The sequence below is a fragment of the Aristolochia californica genome, unplaced genomic scaffold (assembly GCF_029961685.1).
Source record: "Aristolochia californica isolate CCGP_79_NKW_82.1479 unplaced genomic scaffold, dmAriCali1.0.hap1 SCAF_4, whole genome shotgun sequence".
NCBI lineage: Eukaryota > Viridiplantae > Streptophyta > Magnoliopsida > Piperales > Aristolochiaceae > Aristolochia > Aristolochia californica.
The window spans coordinates 39,118,396-39,133,640 of record NW_027182103.1 but is presented as its reverse complement, the minus strand read 5'-3'; the positions used below and the strand labels follow the sequence as shown (position 1 = coordinate 39,133,640).

Below are 15,245 nucleotides of genomic sequence, written 5' to 3'. Positions count from 1 at the left end.
TCCCATGATTCTATATAGTAATCTCCGGCGGTACTCGAATGCACTTCAGAAAACACCTCTTCTTATGAGAATTTGCTTGTGGAGCCAGCGTTGAGAATTCCAATAACAATGGTGCCGTGGACAAAGCCTGCTCCGGGGGGCTTCTGACTCCGCCGAGGATCCCATCAACGTTCCTGCACTTTCTCCTTCTCGCTATTTGAATGTCCTGGGGATAGCGTCCTTGTGGAAGATGATAGAGTAGGAGTTCGGGTTCCAGTTCAGGGGAGATCTGGGTTTGGTCGAACCTTCGAAAGGGATTATGTATGAGCATTTTGGAAAAGGATGAGCAGAGGTTCTACTGGTTGAACTTTGACAACGTTTTAAAGATTCAATCAGGGTCCAGGTCCGGTTTGGGTCCACGATTGGGTCGAATTCAGCTGGTTCAAACAAGTAGAATTGGTTCAGTCACGAGATGTTATGCAAGTTCTATTCTATTATTCTAATAGAATTATTATTTTAGTTTTGAGTTACAGTATTTCTTCTCCTTGTTGCTGCTGTGGGTGGAGCTTTACGCAATCCCATCACCAAAAACCAACCAAAGATTCCCACAGTTGCTATTTTCGATTTCTTTTTCATAGGTGTAGATTATCCATCTAAAGCACAGCCAACAGTTTCTCGAAACGGCAGGCTGCAAATGATGCCATCCAGAAGCCCGGTAGATTTCTCTGACTCAGAAATAGATAGAGATCTTCCAGTTTCTCTTCTCTGAAAAGTTTATAGAGGTTTCGTTTCCTCCTCAAGGGAGGAAAAGGAAAACTAACCGGAAGTCATCGTCTCTGCCGTCGATAGAATGGCGGATTCATTCGTTTATCTTCCCCGGAGTGAGTTGTGATAATTCGAGAAGTTTCTGCCCGAAAATAGGGTCAGTCATTCTTGGTGTTTTAAGGCTCGTGAGACTTTTCGTACTTCGTGGGTTTTCTGATTATTGGGATTTTGTTTTCTCCTTCTCGATCAATCTCAGAGAGAGGGAGGAGGGCATGTGTAGAAGCTCGATCAGGGCTTTATAGGATTTTGGCCTTTTCGGTAAAGCCCAGAAAGCGCTTCCTGAATACCCGTGTTCTAAAGCGTTTGAAGCCTGCTTAGCTTAAAATTGAGGATTTGAGGATTGTGTTTCACTGGTTTCGCCTGCTTAGTGTAGGCAATAAAGATTTTAAGATTTCCATAACGTTTCCGAAGCTTTTTTATTTTTTTCCGTTGGCATTTCTTTCTCCAATACCTGTTGTTCCTCATTTTCGTGCGCCGATAAAGTTTTAGTCGGCTCCAAGCTCCAGCTATTCCTTCGTAACGCGTAAAATAGAAAGAAAAAGATTTCTCTCTTTTTCGGCACGCGTGAAAAAGGAATAGTCTGTACGCTCGTGAAATTTAAAGGCCTTCTTGTTCCTTCCACAAGGAAGAAGAGATAAACCAACGATGGGTAACGCCGGTAGCAGCCATACCCATCGGCGAAGACACGCGCCGCACGGCGGCCGCCCTCCATCCCCCGTCCCACATCCCCCTCAACCAGAAATGGCCGGCAACCGTTTCGTTTTCGCTGCTGCAACGCCTTACCCACCCCCCTATCCGAACCCAAATCCTCCGCAATATTATCCTTATTCAGCCTATTACCCTTCTCCTCCTGTCCCCTTGCCGGCTTCCTTTGATCATCATCATCGTGGTGCCGCTGTTCCTCATATGGATCCTTCCCTTCCACATCCGACATGGGGCGGACCACGCTATCCTTGCGGCCCTGTTCCGCCTCCTCAAGCTGCTTTTGTTGAGCACCAGAAAGCCGTAACCATCCGTAACGATGTCAATCTTAAAAAGGAGACTCTAAGAGTGGAGCCTGACGAGGACAACCCTGGGCAGTATCTTGTCGCGTTCACCTTCGATGCTACTGTTGCTGGAAGGTAAGACTTTTTTTTTTTTTTTCTTAAACTTTATTTGGTGAGTAGTAGGCATAGAATTTACCGAATTTCGAAAAACCATTAGAGGTCACTACCTCTAATGACATCAGAACTAAAAGGGATTTCGTTGCCTGCTTCTTACCCCACGAAGACAAAAAAAAAATAAAAAATGCAGACTTACTTAGGCTTGTTTGCTGAACTTTGGCTATTATTTCATCATAGGTTGATATTTTCCCCCTTTCTTATATTGGATCTTGTGTTTTTTCGTCGTCTGATGTGAAGTTTCCTAACATATTCGAATGCACCTTTTTTTTTGGTTCATTGATAAGTTTAATACTTGTGAGCAGGTCAATTATGGACTACTTTTTGGTCAATGACTCTAAATATTTGGTATAAAAACCATTAGAGGTCACTACCTCTAGTGACATAAAAAACTAAAAGGATTCCATTGCATGCTTCTTACCCCACGAAGAGACAAAAAATGCAGACTTACGTAGGCTTGTTTGCTGAACTTTGGCTATTATTTCATTATAGGTTCATATTTTTTGCCTTTCTTATATTGGATCTTGTGTTTTTGATCGTCTGATGTGAAGCTTCCTAACATATTCGAATGCACTTTTTTTTTGTTCATTGATTAGTTTAATACTAGTGAGCTGGTCAATTATGAACTATTTTTTGGTCAATGATTCTAAATATATGGTAGAGAATGATGTGGTGGTTCAAGTCATTTTACTGTTTTTGCTTTTTTTTTTTGTGACAAGATCATTTTTTCCTGAAACACCTTTGAAGTCAACTTTCAAAAAAACAGGGCAAAAATAATAGAATGGCTATTGCATGATTTTTCGTTGATGCCTGTTTTCTGTCGGTTGGATATCATGCCAAAATGAGATCTTGATCTTTCACTAAGATCTTTGACTTAATGGAAGGTGTTCCAATGAAGGATTCTTCTTCTTCCAGATATTCAAGAAAAAGGATCCTTATTCTGTTTCTTCTTCTTCCAAATAAAAAACCAAAGGGTACTCCTAGTTACAGAAGCCTGATCCCTTGGAGCCTCATGGGCAGATTAGCAGAATACTATGTTATGGTTTTGAGTCTGAGATTCCAGCTTTTCTCTGAGATTATGGTTGAAGAGAGAACAAACATGTAGCTTATAGAGATGGCTAACCCAGAAATAGAGTAAACTTGTTGGGTTCTAGAATGGTTAATTACAATAAGCTTGCAATTTTTTTGTCTCCTGATCTTTATAATATTGCCTTCTATTCATCAAGTAAAGTTTTTGGGTATGGATTCCGAATGTGGTGTGGACACCGGTGTGCCAATAGTCACATGACTTTACACTCGGAGGCAGCGGGCCCAACTATGACCCACTACATTGTGGTTGGGTCATTCCATATTTTTGTAATTTATTTATTTCATTTTTTATTTTTTTTATTTTCCTGACTTTACGAGATTTATCAGTTAGTGATTTATCTATTTTTTGAATTTTGAATTTCAGTTTTTTTCCTTTATTAATGGATTGTAATCGGATCAGAGAGGATAGATAGATTGATGATGAATTAAAATTTCCTCCTACTGCTCTTCCTTCCCGATCTCTCTCTTCTTCCTTCTAATCTTCCCCTTCTTCTTCTTGTCAATTCCTCTTGTTTTCTTTGTTTCTCTTCTCTTCTTCCCCAATTTTACCATTGGAATCAACAAATATGCATGTCCCGCATCATTTTGGTATCAGAGCAAACGTTCCAATCTGAAGACCCATCGCCAAAGACATCCAAAAATTGAAATCGTTTCGGCAATCTCACTGAAGCTCTCATCCAGAGCTGAAATCTTTTCGGAAATCTCTTTGAAGCCCCCCCACCACCGAAGATCTCTATTTGCTGCCACCTGCCAAAGCTCCAATTACTTGTTCCCTGGTTGTGATCTGTAGGAACCTTGAGATGGCATTGCCAAACACACACACAAAAAAAAAAAAAAAAAATTCGTTGCATACTTACCTCATTGCTGGCGATTTTGCCATATCAATTATAACCATTGTGGTCACTCTCTACCGTCAACGTTGCTGTCGTCGCTCCCTGTTGCTGGTGAAGACCTTGCCCCCCTCTTGAGCCATTACCAATCGTCCTCCCGAGCTTTGTCTCTACAGATCCACGCAACCACTCCATCGCCGCCATTGCCCTCTAGCGATCTGCTGCCCGTAGACAGCCGATGCCATCACCTGACCTAGGGCCATTCGACGTTGCCATTTTTGCCATTCCCTCGGCTCGCCTCTCGCTTTGCTTCAATTAATCAGAATTTTTGATTAATTGGGCACCTTGAAGAGGAGCTCAACGCATACGTGCGATTATCGCACTTGTGACTTAAGTGATCCGCACGTGCGATAGTTGCATGTGCGAAACAAGAAATAAAAAATGGTACAAAAAAAAACAAGAGTCATCATTAGCTTGTTCGCTCCAGCTCCATTTCCAGCCCCAGCTTGTTGTCTGCATTGCATACGTCACTACGGTCACCCCAACCAAGCCTTTCAGGTTTGTCGTTCTACCCCTCTCTGGTATTACATTCGAGTTCATTGATATTTATTTTTGTGTTGGTAGATAGTGTACCAACATCAATTAGATCTCAAACTTTGTACCTTGAAATCCGTGCCAAAAAGAAAAACCATGTTTATTTTTGTGTCTGTTTTACCTGTGTGCTTTTTATTCTCATTGTTAATTTTGAAGCTTGGCCAATCAGTATGATTTATGCTACTACTTTAGTTTCATTCATTCCTTTATCTTATTATACAGTGCACTCTTATCTTACATCTTTGTTGATTTGAATTATGACTTAGTCACAAAACGAACCATAAGCAAGACACTTTAACAAGCATAGAGTTTGTTTGAGCTTATTTGTCGGAACTCAATAGTACATGCATTTACGTAGTGGTCGCAGCATGTTGGGAAATGCATCAAAGATGATACGGGGTGATAGAAACAACATTGACAGCGGCTTCAGGGCGCCATAGGCTCCCTTACTACAAGGGGCTGCGCACCATTAATGATAAATTCACGACCCTAGAAATTCATTTAACCAAAGATAAACGCTCTATAGAAGCTAGATCTCCTATGGGTTATGACACTGAAGAGGACTTCTTTCGTGCTTGTTCTCACATATTTCCTCTTTCTAGGAATCATGCATCCTACCCCCAGAATCACGAGGGACCTGAAGACAAAGTTTTGAAAGACATAAGAGTCAAGGCCCCTACATGTGATGGTCATTTAGATCCATGGGTATTTTTCACGTGGGTTTGTGAGATGGATCGGTTTTGGGAGTGGTACAACCTTTCTGAAGATAAAAAAGCCAGGTTCGCAAAAATGAAATTGATAGGTACTGCTTAACTTTTCTGGGAAAACGTTGAAATGGATATTGGGAGGAGACGTGAGCCTCCTTTTACTCATTGGGAGGAAATGAAACTCAAGCTCCAAACAAAGTACCTTCCTCCTTCCTATAGAAGCACCCTTTCTAGGTCAGTGACACACTCTTAGCCAGGGGCATAAATCAGTCGCCTAGTACATTACTCAATTTGATGAGTATTGAATGCGGTGTTTTGTTATGGAAGATGAGGTCATCACTCTAAGCAGGTTTTGAAAGGGCCTACATGATGACCTTAGACGAGAGATGAGGATGCTTATGCTTTTGCACATAATTACGAGTTGGCCTCCAAATTTTCACCCACACAAGGGTTAGACACCCATACAATGTCTTTTAGATCTTCCACCACCAGTCCTCAAGTCTCTGGAAAGTCAATTTTAGGAGCTCCTCCCCCTAGAGACTTGAGTCGCAATTTGGACACCCCTCCATCAGGGGCAGGAAAAGAGTTGTCAAAATTTAATTTGAGGATTTAGTGTCATAAGTGTCGAGGATTTGGGTATATCGTGTCCAATTGTAGCACTCAAGCCCTTCTTATCGAGGATTCGGAAAATAGCAGGAAGACCAGGAAAACGTGGCATACGAGCCTGATCCCGCCAACTTTGATCTCCTAGATGAGACAGGTGAGAAAAATATAACTACTGTGAATTGTGTCAGGCATGCTCACACTCTTGTCAACAGACTCAATGTTGCCGATTGTGCTTTGACTCAGCCCACAGAGTCTAACAATTAGCATTGGAAAGGCTGCAAGGTTATCATTGATAGTGATAGTTGCATTAATGCTGTGTCATCCTGCACCGTTACCCACCTCGGCCCAAAGACAGTTCCACATCCCAAGCCCTATCGAGTTTCGTGGGTCGATGGCGCCTCCATTTCTGTCTGGTTCCTATTCAATTCCTCTAATACAAGGAAGACATCTGGTGTGATGTATTTGCCATGGATGTGGGTCACATCATTTTGTGTAGGCCCTGGTTTTATGATCGAGATGTTACCATTTATGGGCGCTTAAATATTTGCTCCTTGTTTAATGGAAAGACCATCCACCTTAAACCACTGCCTCCAAAACCTGTTATGCAACACAAAACACAAGCGAGCTCCCAAAAGAAAACCTTGCATTTTATCAGTCCCAAAGATGTGGAACATGAAATGCTACATGAGTCTACAATTTTTGCAGTGGTTGCGTGCGAGGTACCTGTGAAATCCTCAGGCGACCCCTTGCCTGAAGTTGAGTCCATCTTACGAGAATTTTAGGATGTCTTTCCCGAAGATGCCATAGATATGATGCAGAGAGCCATATTTTCAAATGGACTACATTATCGAATGAATCCCGCTAAACATGGAGAATTACAACGGTATGTGAATGAATCCATCCGAAAGGGATTCATTAGGGAGAGTTTAAGTCCTTGCGCAGTATCGGCCATACTCACACCAAAGAAGGATGTCACTTGGCGAAAGTGTGTGGACAGTAAGGCCATCAACAAAATCACTCTGAAGTATCGGTTTCCGATTTTCGGCTGGATGATATGATAGATATGTTGATGGGTGCCATTATATTTTCAAAGATTGACCTTAAAAGTGGTTATCACCAGATTCAGGTCTGCCAGGGGGGCGAATGGAAGACGGCCTTTAAGACAAAAGATGGGGGCTGTATGAATGGATCGTTATGCCATTTGGATTGTCAAATTCTCCTAGGACTTTTATGCATATGATGACACAGGTGCTTCGACCGTTTCTTGACAGTTCTTGGTGGTCTATTTTGATGACATCCTCATTTATAGCCAAACCAAAAGACCAACACCTTGACCACATCTGCCTGGTTTGCCACATGCTCCAAAAGGAAAAACTTTATGCCATTCTCCACAAATGTTCCTTCCTGGCTGATCAAGTGGTTTTCTTGGGTTTTGTAGTAACTTCTGCTAGTATCATGGCAAATCCCTAGAAAGTAAAAACAATTGTTGAGTGGTTGGAACCTACTACTATTCATGAGGGTCGTTGTTTTTTATGGCTTAGCCATTTTTTACCGATGATGGGGATTCATCATGGCACCCATCACAAATTGCATGAAGAGAGGGGAGTTCTTGTGGTCAAAATCTACCTCTCGCGCTTTCCAAGAAATTAAGAAATGTGTAACTGAGGCACCTATTATGAGATTACTTGATTTTTTTAAGATTTTCGAAGCTAGAATGCGATGCATCAGTTATCGGAATAAGTGGAGTACCAAGTTGAGAGTGACATCTTGCGTATTTTAGTGAAAATTTTTACGACGTAAAACAAAAGTACTTGACCTAAGGCAAGGAATTCTATGCGGTTGTACAAGCTTTACATTATTGGCGTCACTATCTCCTTCCACATGAATTTGTCTTGTACTTCGATCACGAGGCCCTTCGATATCTCAATTGACAAAAGAAACTTAATTGTAGGCATAAAGCGATGGGTTGAGTACCTACAACCATGCTTTTTTGTCTTGAAGCACCAATTCTGGAGTGTGAATAAAGTGGCAGATGCCCTTAGTTGCAAGATTAGCTTATTGTCCATTGTGAGTGTGCAAGTTTCTTGTTTTGAGAAGATCAAAGATGACTACACTTCCTGTCTTGATTTTGTTAAGGTGTACACCGAATTGTGAGAGGGACAACGGCGCATCATCACTGACTTCTATATCCAAGATGACTATTTATTTCGAGCAGATAAGTTCCGTGTTCCCCGTATATCGGTGCCACACTTTTTGGTTTAGAAAGTCCATGCGGGAGGACTCGGGGGGACTTTTTGGGCAAAATAAAACAATTGAGGAGGTGGAAAGTCGATTTTATTGGCCGAGCTTAAAAAGGGACATCACAAAATTGGTTGAACAATGTAGGGACATGTCAATTGGGTAAACATAAGAAGCAAAACACTGGGTTATATATACCCTTACTAGTCCCTACATGCCCTTGGCAAGACCTCAACATCGATTTTGTCTTAGGTCTATCACGCACCTTTTGGAAAAATGACTATCTTTGTTGTGGTAGATCATTTTTTTCCAAGATGGTTCATTTTATCCCCTGTGCTAAAACTTCCAATGCATCCAAAGTCGCTCGACTATTTTTTTACGAGATCGTCAAGCTATACGGTCTTTCTCAGACCATAGTTTCTGATAAGGATGTTGGCTTCATGAGCGACTTTTGGAAAGCTTTGTGGCACTTAGTAGGTATACAATTGAAATTTTCTACTGCTTACCATCCACAGATTGATGGTCAGATTGAAGTCGTTAACTGTAGTTTAGGGAACCTATTTCGATGCCTTGTTAGTGACCATCATTAGACATGGAACCTAATTCTTCTAGCGGCACAATTTGCATACAACAATTCAGTGAATAGGTCTGTAGGTATGAGTCCGTTTCAAGTTGTCCATGGGTATCAACCAGGGAAACTTTTAGATCTCATACCAATGACCCCCCATGCTAGGGTTTTTGAGTCTACCGTTTCATTTGCACGTCGAGTCCAAGAATTGCATGCTGAAGTTAATAAACATATTCACGCATGTAATGTCCAATACAAAATGTATGTTGATATATACAAAAATGCTAAAGAATTTAATGAGGGTGATTATGTCATGTTTGGATTTGACCCAAGCGGCTACATTCAGGGCTTGCCACTTGAATCTGGCATTAACTCCACTTTTGACATTGAGGATTTGATTGCATACTGGGGTTCTCCTCCCATTCTTGATGATCCATTTTGTCTGACCCTTTCTGACTCTACCACTTCGTTCGATACAGCACCTATTCCCACCCTTGCAACCCCTTTGACTCCTTCCTCTTTTCCCCTACCATCAGCACAAAAAGATCATATTGATGCTCTTTTAGATGAACAAGTGGTTTTTACCAAGAATGGTGTAGTTAAACATTTCTTAGTAAGTTGGGCGGGGCGTCCAAATTCAGACAACACGCGGATTTCTCACGAGACACGGCAGCAGTTGGAACTGGATTTGTTTGAGTATTATCAGAGCCTTCAGGAGCTACACTCAACAGGGTTGAGGTTTGCCTACCTTGGGAGAGTTCGTGGGGACACTAGTGTGCTACCAGTTACACGAGTTTACACTTGGAGGCAGCGGGTTCCATCTGGACCCACCACATTGTGGCTGGGTGATTCCATTTTTTGTAATTTATATATTTTATTTTATTTTGTTTTTATTTTCCTGATTTTACGAGATTTATCAGTTAGTGATTTATCTCTTTTATGAAATTTGAATTTCAGTTTTTTTTCCTTTATTAATGGATTGTAATCGGATGTGAGAGGATAGATCAATGATGAATTAAAATTTCCTCCTACTTCTCTTCCTTCCCTATCTCTCTCTTCTTCCTTTATAATCTTCTCCTTCCTCTTCTCTATTCCTCTTTTTTTCTCTGTTTCTCCTCTCTTCTTCCATAATTTCACAATCGGAATCAACAAATCACGCATCAGAATGCCTTTTTAAGTGAGGCTGGGACAGATGACTGTATATTGTCTCTTCTTTCTTACAGTACGTGCAATCATTTCTTCTGGTCTTCACCTCCAACCAGGCCTGGAATGTAACCCAGCTGGATGATTGTCCTTTTCAGTCCAGAATAAGAGATGATCATGGTGGCCTTGCTTTTGCTATTATACTAGGCAAATTTCGCAAGAAAGTACATTAGCTATTCCAAAATTTTAGCAAGATTCCATGCTGTTGCAGTCTTTGTGAAAATATTGCTCAGTGGTTTCTGTTAATGGTCTAGGTCTATGCTGTTTGGAAATGTTTTTGATGAAAATTATCCTTTAGGGAAACTGTTCTTACTGTATTTCATCTTGGCTTTTCGTTGGCCCTATTGTTTTAATGTTGGGTTGTTTTTTCTTAAATTGCTATTATATTTTAGTGCTGTTACCATTTTTATTATTTTATTAAAAATTAAAAAGGAGGATTTATGTAGTTTGCATAAAGCTGTTTTACTTTCCTTTTCTAACAAAAGCTATGATGATGATTATTACCATATAATTCTTTTCCAGTATTTGCTAGAGGGTTTTGTGGAACCCTGTTGCGTGTTAATTACAAGTCGTCCAAGTTATTATACAGTGGCCAACTAATAATTGTCCTCTATTATGTCAAGGGAAACTCAAAATTTTCCTCCTATTGTTCCATCTACATGGTGTATGCCAAAAATCCATCTCATTTGAATGGTGTGCAATTAACATATAAGTTTTTGTGTTCATCATGTGGTGCACTGCTGAATATTAGATTTGAATTATACGTCAAGTTTCTGATTATATGCTTCGCCCATAACAAAATTGATAGAAGGAAAATCTTTGTAAGATTGAGAAAGACAGCTTTATTGATGAAAAAGTTTTTGATGGCCCCTGTTACTATAGTTGTGAAGATTTCTTCCTCTTTGTTCTCTTTTTGTGGTTTTCCTCAACTTCAAAGGTGGATAAAATTTGAACTCTTTACACACATTCAGCTATTTAAAGAATTCTCTTCACCTCTTTGCTGCAGCATCACTCTTATATTCTTTGCTAAAGAAGGTGCAGACTGCAACTTGACTTCAACCAAAGAAAACTTGGAACCTGTGACTACATCTTTCGAGAAAGGTCTGGGCCAGAAGTTCAGACAACCTTCAGGGACAGGAATCAACTTCTCAATGTTTGAGGAATCAGAGTTACTGAAGATGGGAGATATAGGAGAAGTTTATCCTCTTGCTGTGAAGGCCGAAGCATCATCACCTACTGGAGATAATGGATCAGGTGGTGAAAAACCAACACAAGCTGGCATAAACTCTCAGATCACGCAAGCAGTTTTTGAGAAGAAGGATCAGGGAGAATATCTTGTAAGAGTGGTGAAACAGATACTGTGGGTGAACAATATGCGCTATGAATTGCAGGAAATATATGGTATAGGCAATTCAGTAGACAATGATTTTGATGGAAATGATCCCGGCAAAGAGTGTGTAATCTGTTTGTCGGAACCTCGAGATACTACTGTTCTCCCCTGCAGGCATATGGTACGGCTACATTTACTAAATCTTTTCCTTGCAAAAGTTCGAATTTTCTGCTAATACAAGAATCTGGTACTTGGATTTGTAGTGTATGTGCAGCGGATGTGCAAAGGTTCTGCGGTTCCAGACAAATAGATGTCCGATATGCAGACAGCCAGTGGAGCGGTTGTTGGAAATCAAGGTGAACAACGCTACTGACGGAGGGAATGGGAGCTCAGTCGGCCATGAAAGCTCAAGTTGAGAAACTCTGGATGAAGGGTTGACGCTTAAAGTCCTAAAAAGCGTCTTCCTTCGTTCACAGCTTGTGTAATAATGGAATTGAGAAGATAAAAAAAAAAAAACCTGATTTGGCCATGCAGTTTGCTGCGGCGTTTGTGGGTTGTAACGGGCGATCGGCAGCTAACCGGAAACTCAACAGTCAGCGTTGGATTTGCATTGTAATGCTTGAACAATCTCTTATGTAACGTTACGGTTTTCATTTCTTACCATTTGCACGTGTCTCACGTGTTTGGCCTTGGACGACGTCAGACCAGCATGCAACGGAGTTGTCAAAAAGCAATGTGTACCACGTGCTTATTTAAATTGTCCACGTTGAACCGCTCGCCCCAGTTAGCTAAATAAATCCCCTCCTTATTTCCCACTTCCGTCTCCTCTGTTTCTTCTCTTTTTTTATTAATCGGCGACCATGGCGTCGTCTCTGTCGTCTACTACCTTCTTCAAGAGATCTACAACCGATGAAGCCTGTGGTTTAGGTTTTCGGGCGTCCGATCTCCGCAGGTTATCCGTTCCTGCCGTGCACATCTCTTTCCAGCGGAGGGATGTTCACAGAAGGCTTGGTAATTCTTTGATTTTCCTCTTAATTTGTATCCCTTGCGTCTAAATTCAATCGTTCTTTCTCAAGTCAACTCGGTCTTGGATCGTAAACGAAATTATTTAGTTCTGGCTTTAGTTGAGGGTAGATTTCTGTTTTGTCTTCCAATTTACATTATCTGCTTAAAGCTGCTGAGATGATCTCCTATTTAAGGTCTTATTTGTGATACGGATCCCAAGTCTGCTTAAGTTGTTTTTTTTTTTTCTCATCTGGAGCTTAGACATTTTTGTTCCCTAGTCACTATTGTTCCTTCTGTTGAGCTGGTCGACCCACTGGTTGAGTTAGTTTTAGTTCTATTTTCTGAAAGTCGTGCTTTTTTTTTTTTCTCATTTATTTCTTTATTGTTTGTTTTATATTAATCCTTATGATGGAGCCGTACTCATTTCATTGTTTCCACGAACAAATGCGTAGAGCTTGTGACTTGAGCTTACTCTTTAACTTGTAGAGTCACTTCACTTCTGATCTGGCCTCTACATCGCAGAACTTTTGCTCTTTACTTTGTGGTTCTTTTTTTTTATGACAAACTATATAAGATCTAAATGTTGTTCTTCAAATCTCAGAGGTCAACGCCGGTACCGGAAGTTCATTTGGGACTTTGTTTCGTGTCTCAACTTATGGTGAATCCCATGGAGGAGGTGTTGGGTGTGTCATTGATGGATGCCCTCCTCGTATCCCTCTTTCAGAAGCTGACATGCAAGTAGAACTTGATAGAAGGTATTATATGATTTACATATAAATTTTTGTGTTTTTTCTTCTCTCTTTTATTGGACCAGTAACTAACAGAAGTAAAAGAGAACATGTTGTAGGGAACACAAACCGTCATCATTATAAGAATTGTTCATGAAGTATTTATTAGTGTTGAGCTTCAACCTAGCCAGCATCTTAATTGCTGGCGAGCCTCATTTGAATTGAGCATTGCCTATGAAATTCCTGATCAATCCATAATAACATGAAGGTTACTCGATATATTTTTTCTTCAAAAGGATCTTTCGTCATGGAGAGAGAGTAGCACATAATGTCGCTGGTAGATTAATTATCAGTACATACAATAAGTTACTTGTCTCCGTAAAGTCAGTTATGTCCATTTTCTGTAACTACGTATTGCATTACTCTGGACTACTTGAAGCACATGGGCAATCCTCTTCTTAAGAGTGATGTTATATTTTAGATGCTCTAACCTAATGCTATACCATGTACTGATATTCGTTCTCACTTATAATTTTCTTGGGTTTTTGACTTTTTGTTTGGTGTGCTGATCAATTTTGGGCAAAGTAGAATAACAATCCCCAGGAAAGAGACTGATACATGCAAAATACTTTCTGGTGTTTCTGAAGGTTAGATGCTGTAGTTAGTTTCTTATATGATGTCTTCCCATGACTCTACTGGTTGCTGGTTGCTGTAGTTAGAGCTTGCTAAAGCATGCATGTCACTACCAGCAACCAAGGGATTTGAATTTGGTAGCGGATTTGCAGGTAGATAAGCTGATGCTGTCTAGTAATAGTCTATTAAGCTTGAGATAGTCACTATATCAAGAAGACTTACTGGTGATTATCTGTAACAACATTTTGTAGGTACTTTCTTGACTGTGAGTGAACACAATGATGAATTTTATACAGACGAACATGGAAAAATCCGTACCAGAACAAACAGATCTGGCGGAATACAGGTAAATTTTCATTCTCTCCTTCCAATACTTCTAATTAAGAATCCTTTTTTACAAGTCTCCTGAACCATCTGCACAGGGAGGAATATCCAATGGTGAAACCATAATAATGAGAATAGCTTTCAAACCGACATCTACAATTGCTGTAAGTCGGTTTCTCTTAATCTTAAATGACGTGTTTAAGCTGGCTTCATATTTAGGATATCTATAGATATAGGAATTGCTGTAGACAAGTATTCCTTACTTAAAGGGATTACAACTCGTGTCTGCAGAGAAAACAGAACACTGTAACTAGAGACGGACAGGAAACTGAGCTAATTGCCCGTGGCCGCCATGATCCTTGTGTGGTTCCTCGAGGTTTGTGACTATAACTCTGATTAAAATTTCTTTAGCTACTTTTAGACTTCTGATTTCTTAGGGGGCTTAGTGTATATGCTAGCAAAAATAATTGCTCTTTTTGGTGCTAACAGCTGTGCCAATGGTGGAAGCCATGGTTTCACTGGTTCTGATGGACGAGCTGATGTTGCAGAATGCACAATGTGAGTTGTTCCCTATCAATCCATCTCTGCAAGAACCATTGGAGAAGCCTAGTCTTGAGGCTGCTAGTCTGTCCATTTAAAGCAAGATTTAGTACGGCCCCTTGCGCTGAAGAACCCAGAGGGAAGAGGGAAGGATGTTGTAACATCGACCGAGTTGTATGCAGTAAGTCCATTTACAAATTATTTAAATTTCCATCAGAGAGATCGATTGGTTAATCAGATATAGTTTCTAAGTGATTTTGATCGTTTGTGCGCATTAGTGTAATATTCTGAATAATCTGCCAATTTCTGCAAATTATCATAATAATAGAAAGAAGAAGTGCAACCACCCAAACTCTTGTCTCTAGGGAAAGTGAAATTCTATCTCTTAGGAAGGAATTGCATTCTCTTGCTTTATGTTCAAGTTATTTTTTGTATTTTTTCCCCTCTAGATGTGAATTATATGACACGGGAGTCTGTTCTCTATTAGAATCTGCAGCTAGAATGCAGAAATTAAACTTCCAAATCGTGAGGTCTTCGGCAGGGGAAGAAATTTACAAGGTTTTTAACTCCCGCCTAAGCAAAACGGGGAGGTAAGTGATCCGTTATGAGAAGCTAGTGAATCAATATTATCTTGTCAAGAGGTCCAACATCAATGATTGTCGGTCAGCCCTTGTACCTTTATAAGGTATAGAGCTTAGTTTTATACTTTAGAAATACCAATCTAAGATCACAGAAAAGTCGACCCACAAATCGGTTGATATGCCTTGTGAGACTGAAAATCACATCAAAGCTGCATTCATCTAGGTTATAATGCTTTTCTGGTATTTTATTGAGTAATGTCGGAGTGGTGCTTCCATACCTTCTCTAAAATCTATCAATTGATGCA

At 40.3% G+C, this 15,245-nt stretch overlaps 2 protein-coding genes across 2 annotated transcripts; both read left to right on the top strand.

Annotated features, from left to right (window-relative positions):
- The first annotated feature begins 548 nt into the window (after nucleotides 1–548).
- On the top strand, nucleotides 549–11,817 carry LOC137962492 (probable E3 ubiquitin-protein ligase LUL2). The gene is made up of 3 exons (XM_068809390.1): nucleotides 549–1,925; nucleotides 10,806–11,310; nucleotides 11,393–11,817. Exons 1-3 carry the CDS (start codon nucleotides 1,450–1,452, stop codon nucleotides 11,543–11,545), a joined length of 1,134 nt encoding a protein of 377 aa, XP_068665491.1. The 5' UTR covers nucleotides 549–1,449; the 3' UTR covers nucleotides 11,546–11,817.
- A 1,922-nt stretch (nucleotides 11,818–13,739) lies between these two features.
- On the top strand, nucleotides 13,740–14,565 carry LOC137963942 (chorismate synthase, chloroplastic-like). The gene is made up of 4 exons (XM_068811173.1): nucleotides 13,740–13,841; nucleotides 13,918–13,983; nucleotides 14,111–14,195; nucleotides 14,309–14,565. Exons 2-4 carry the CDS (start codon nucleotides 13,948–13,950, stop codon nucleotides 14,455–14,457), a joined length of 270 nt encoding a protein of 89 aa, XP_068667274.1. The 5' UTR covers nucleotides 13,740–13,841; nucleotides 13,918–13,947; the 3' UTR covers nucleotides 14,458–14,565.
- Nucleotides 14,566–15,245: the final 680 nt, after the last annotated feature.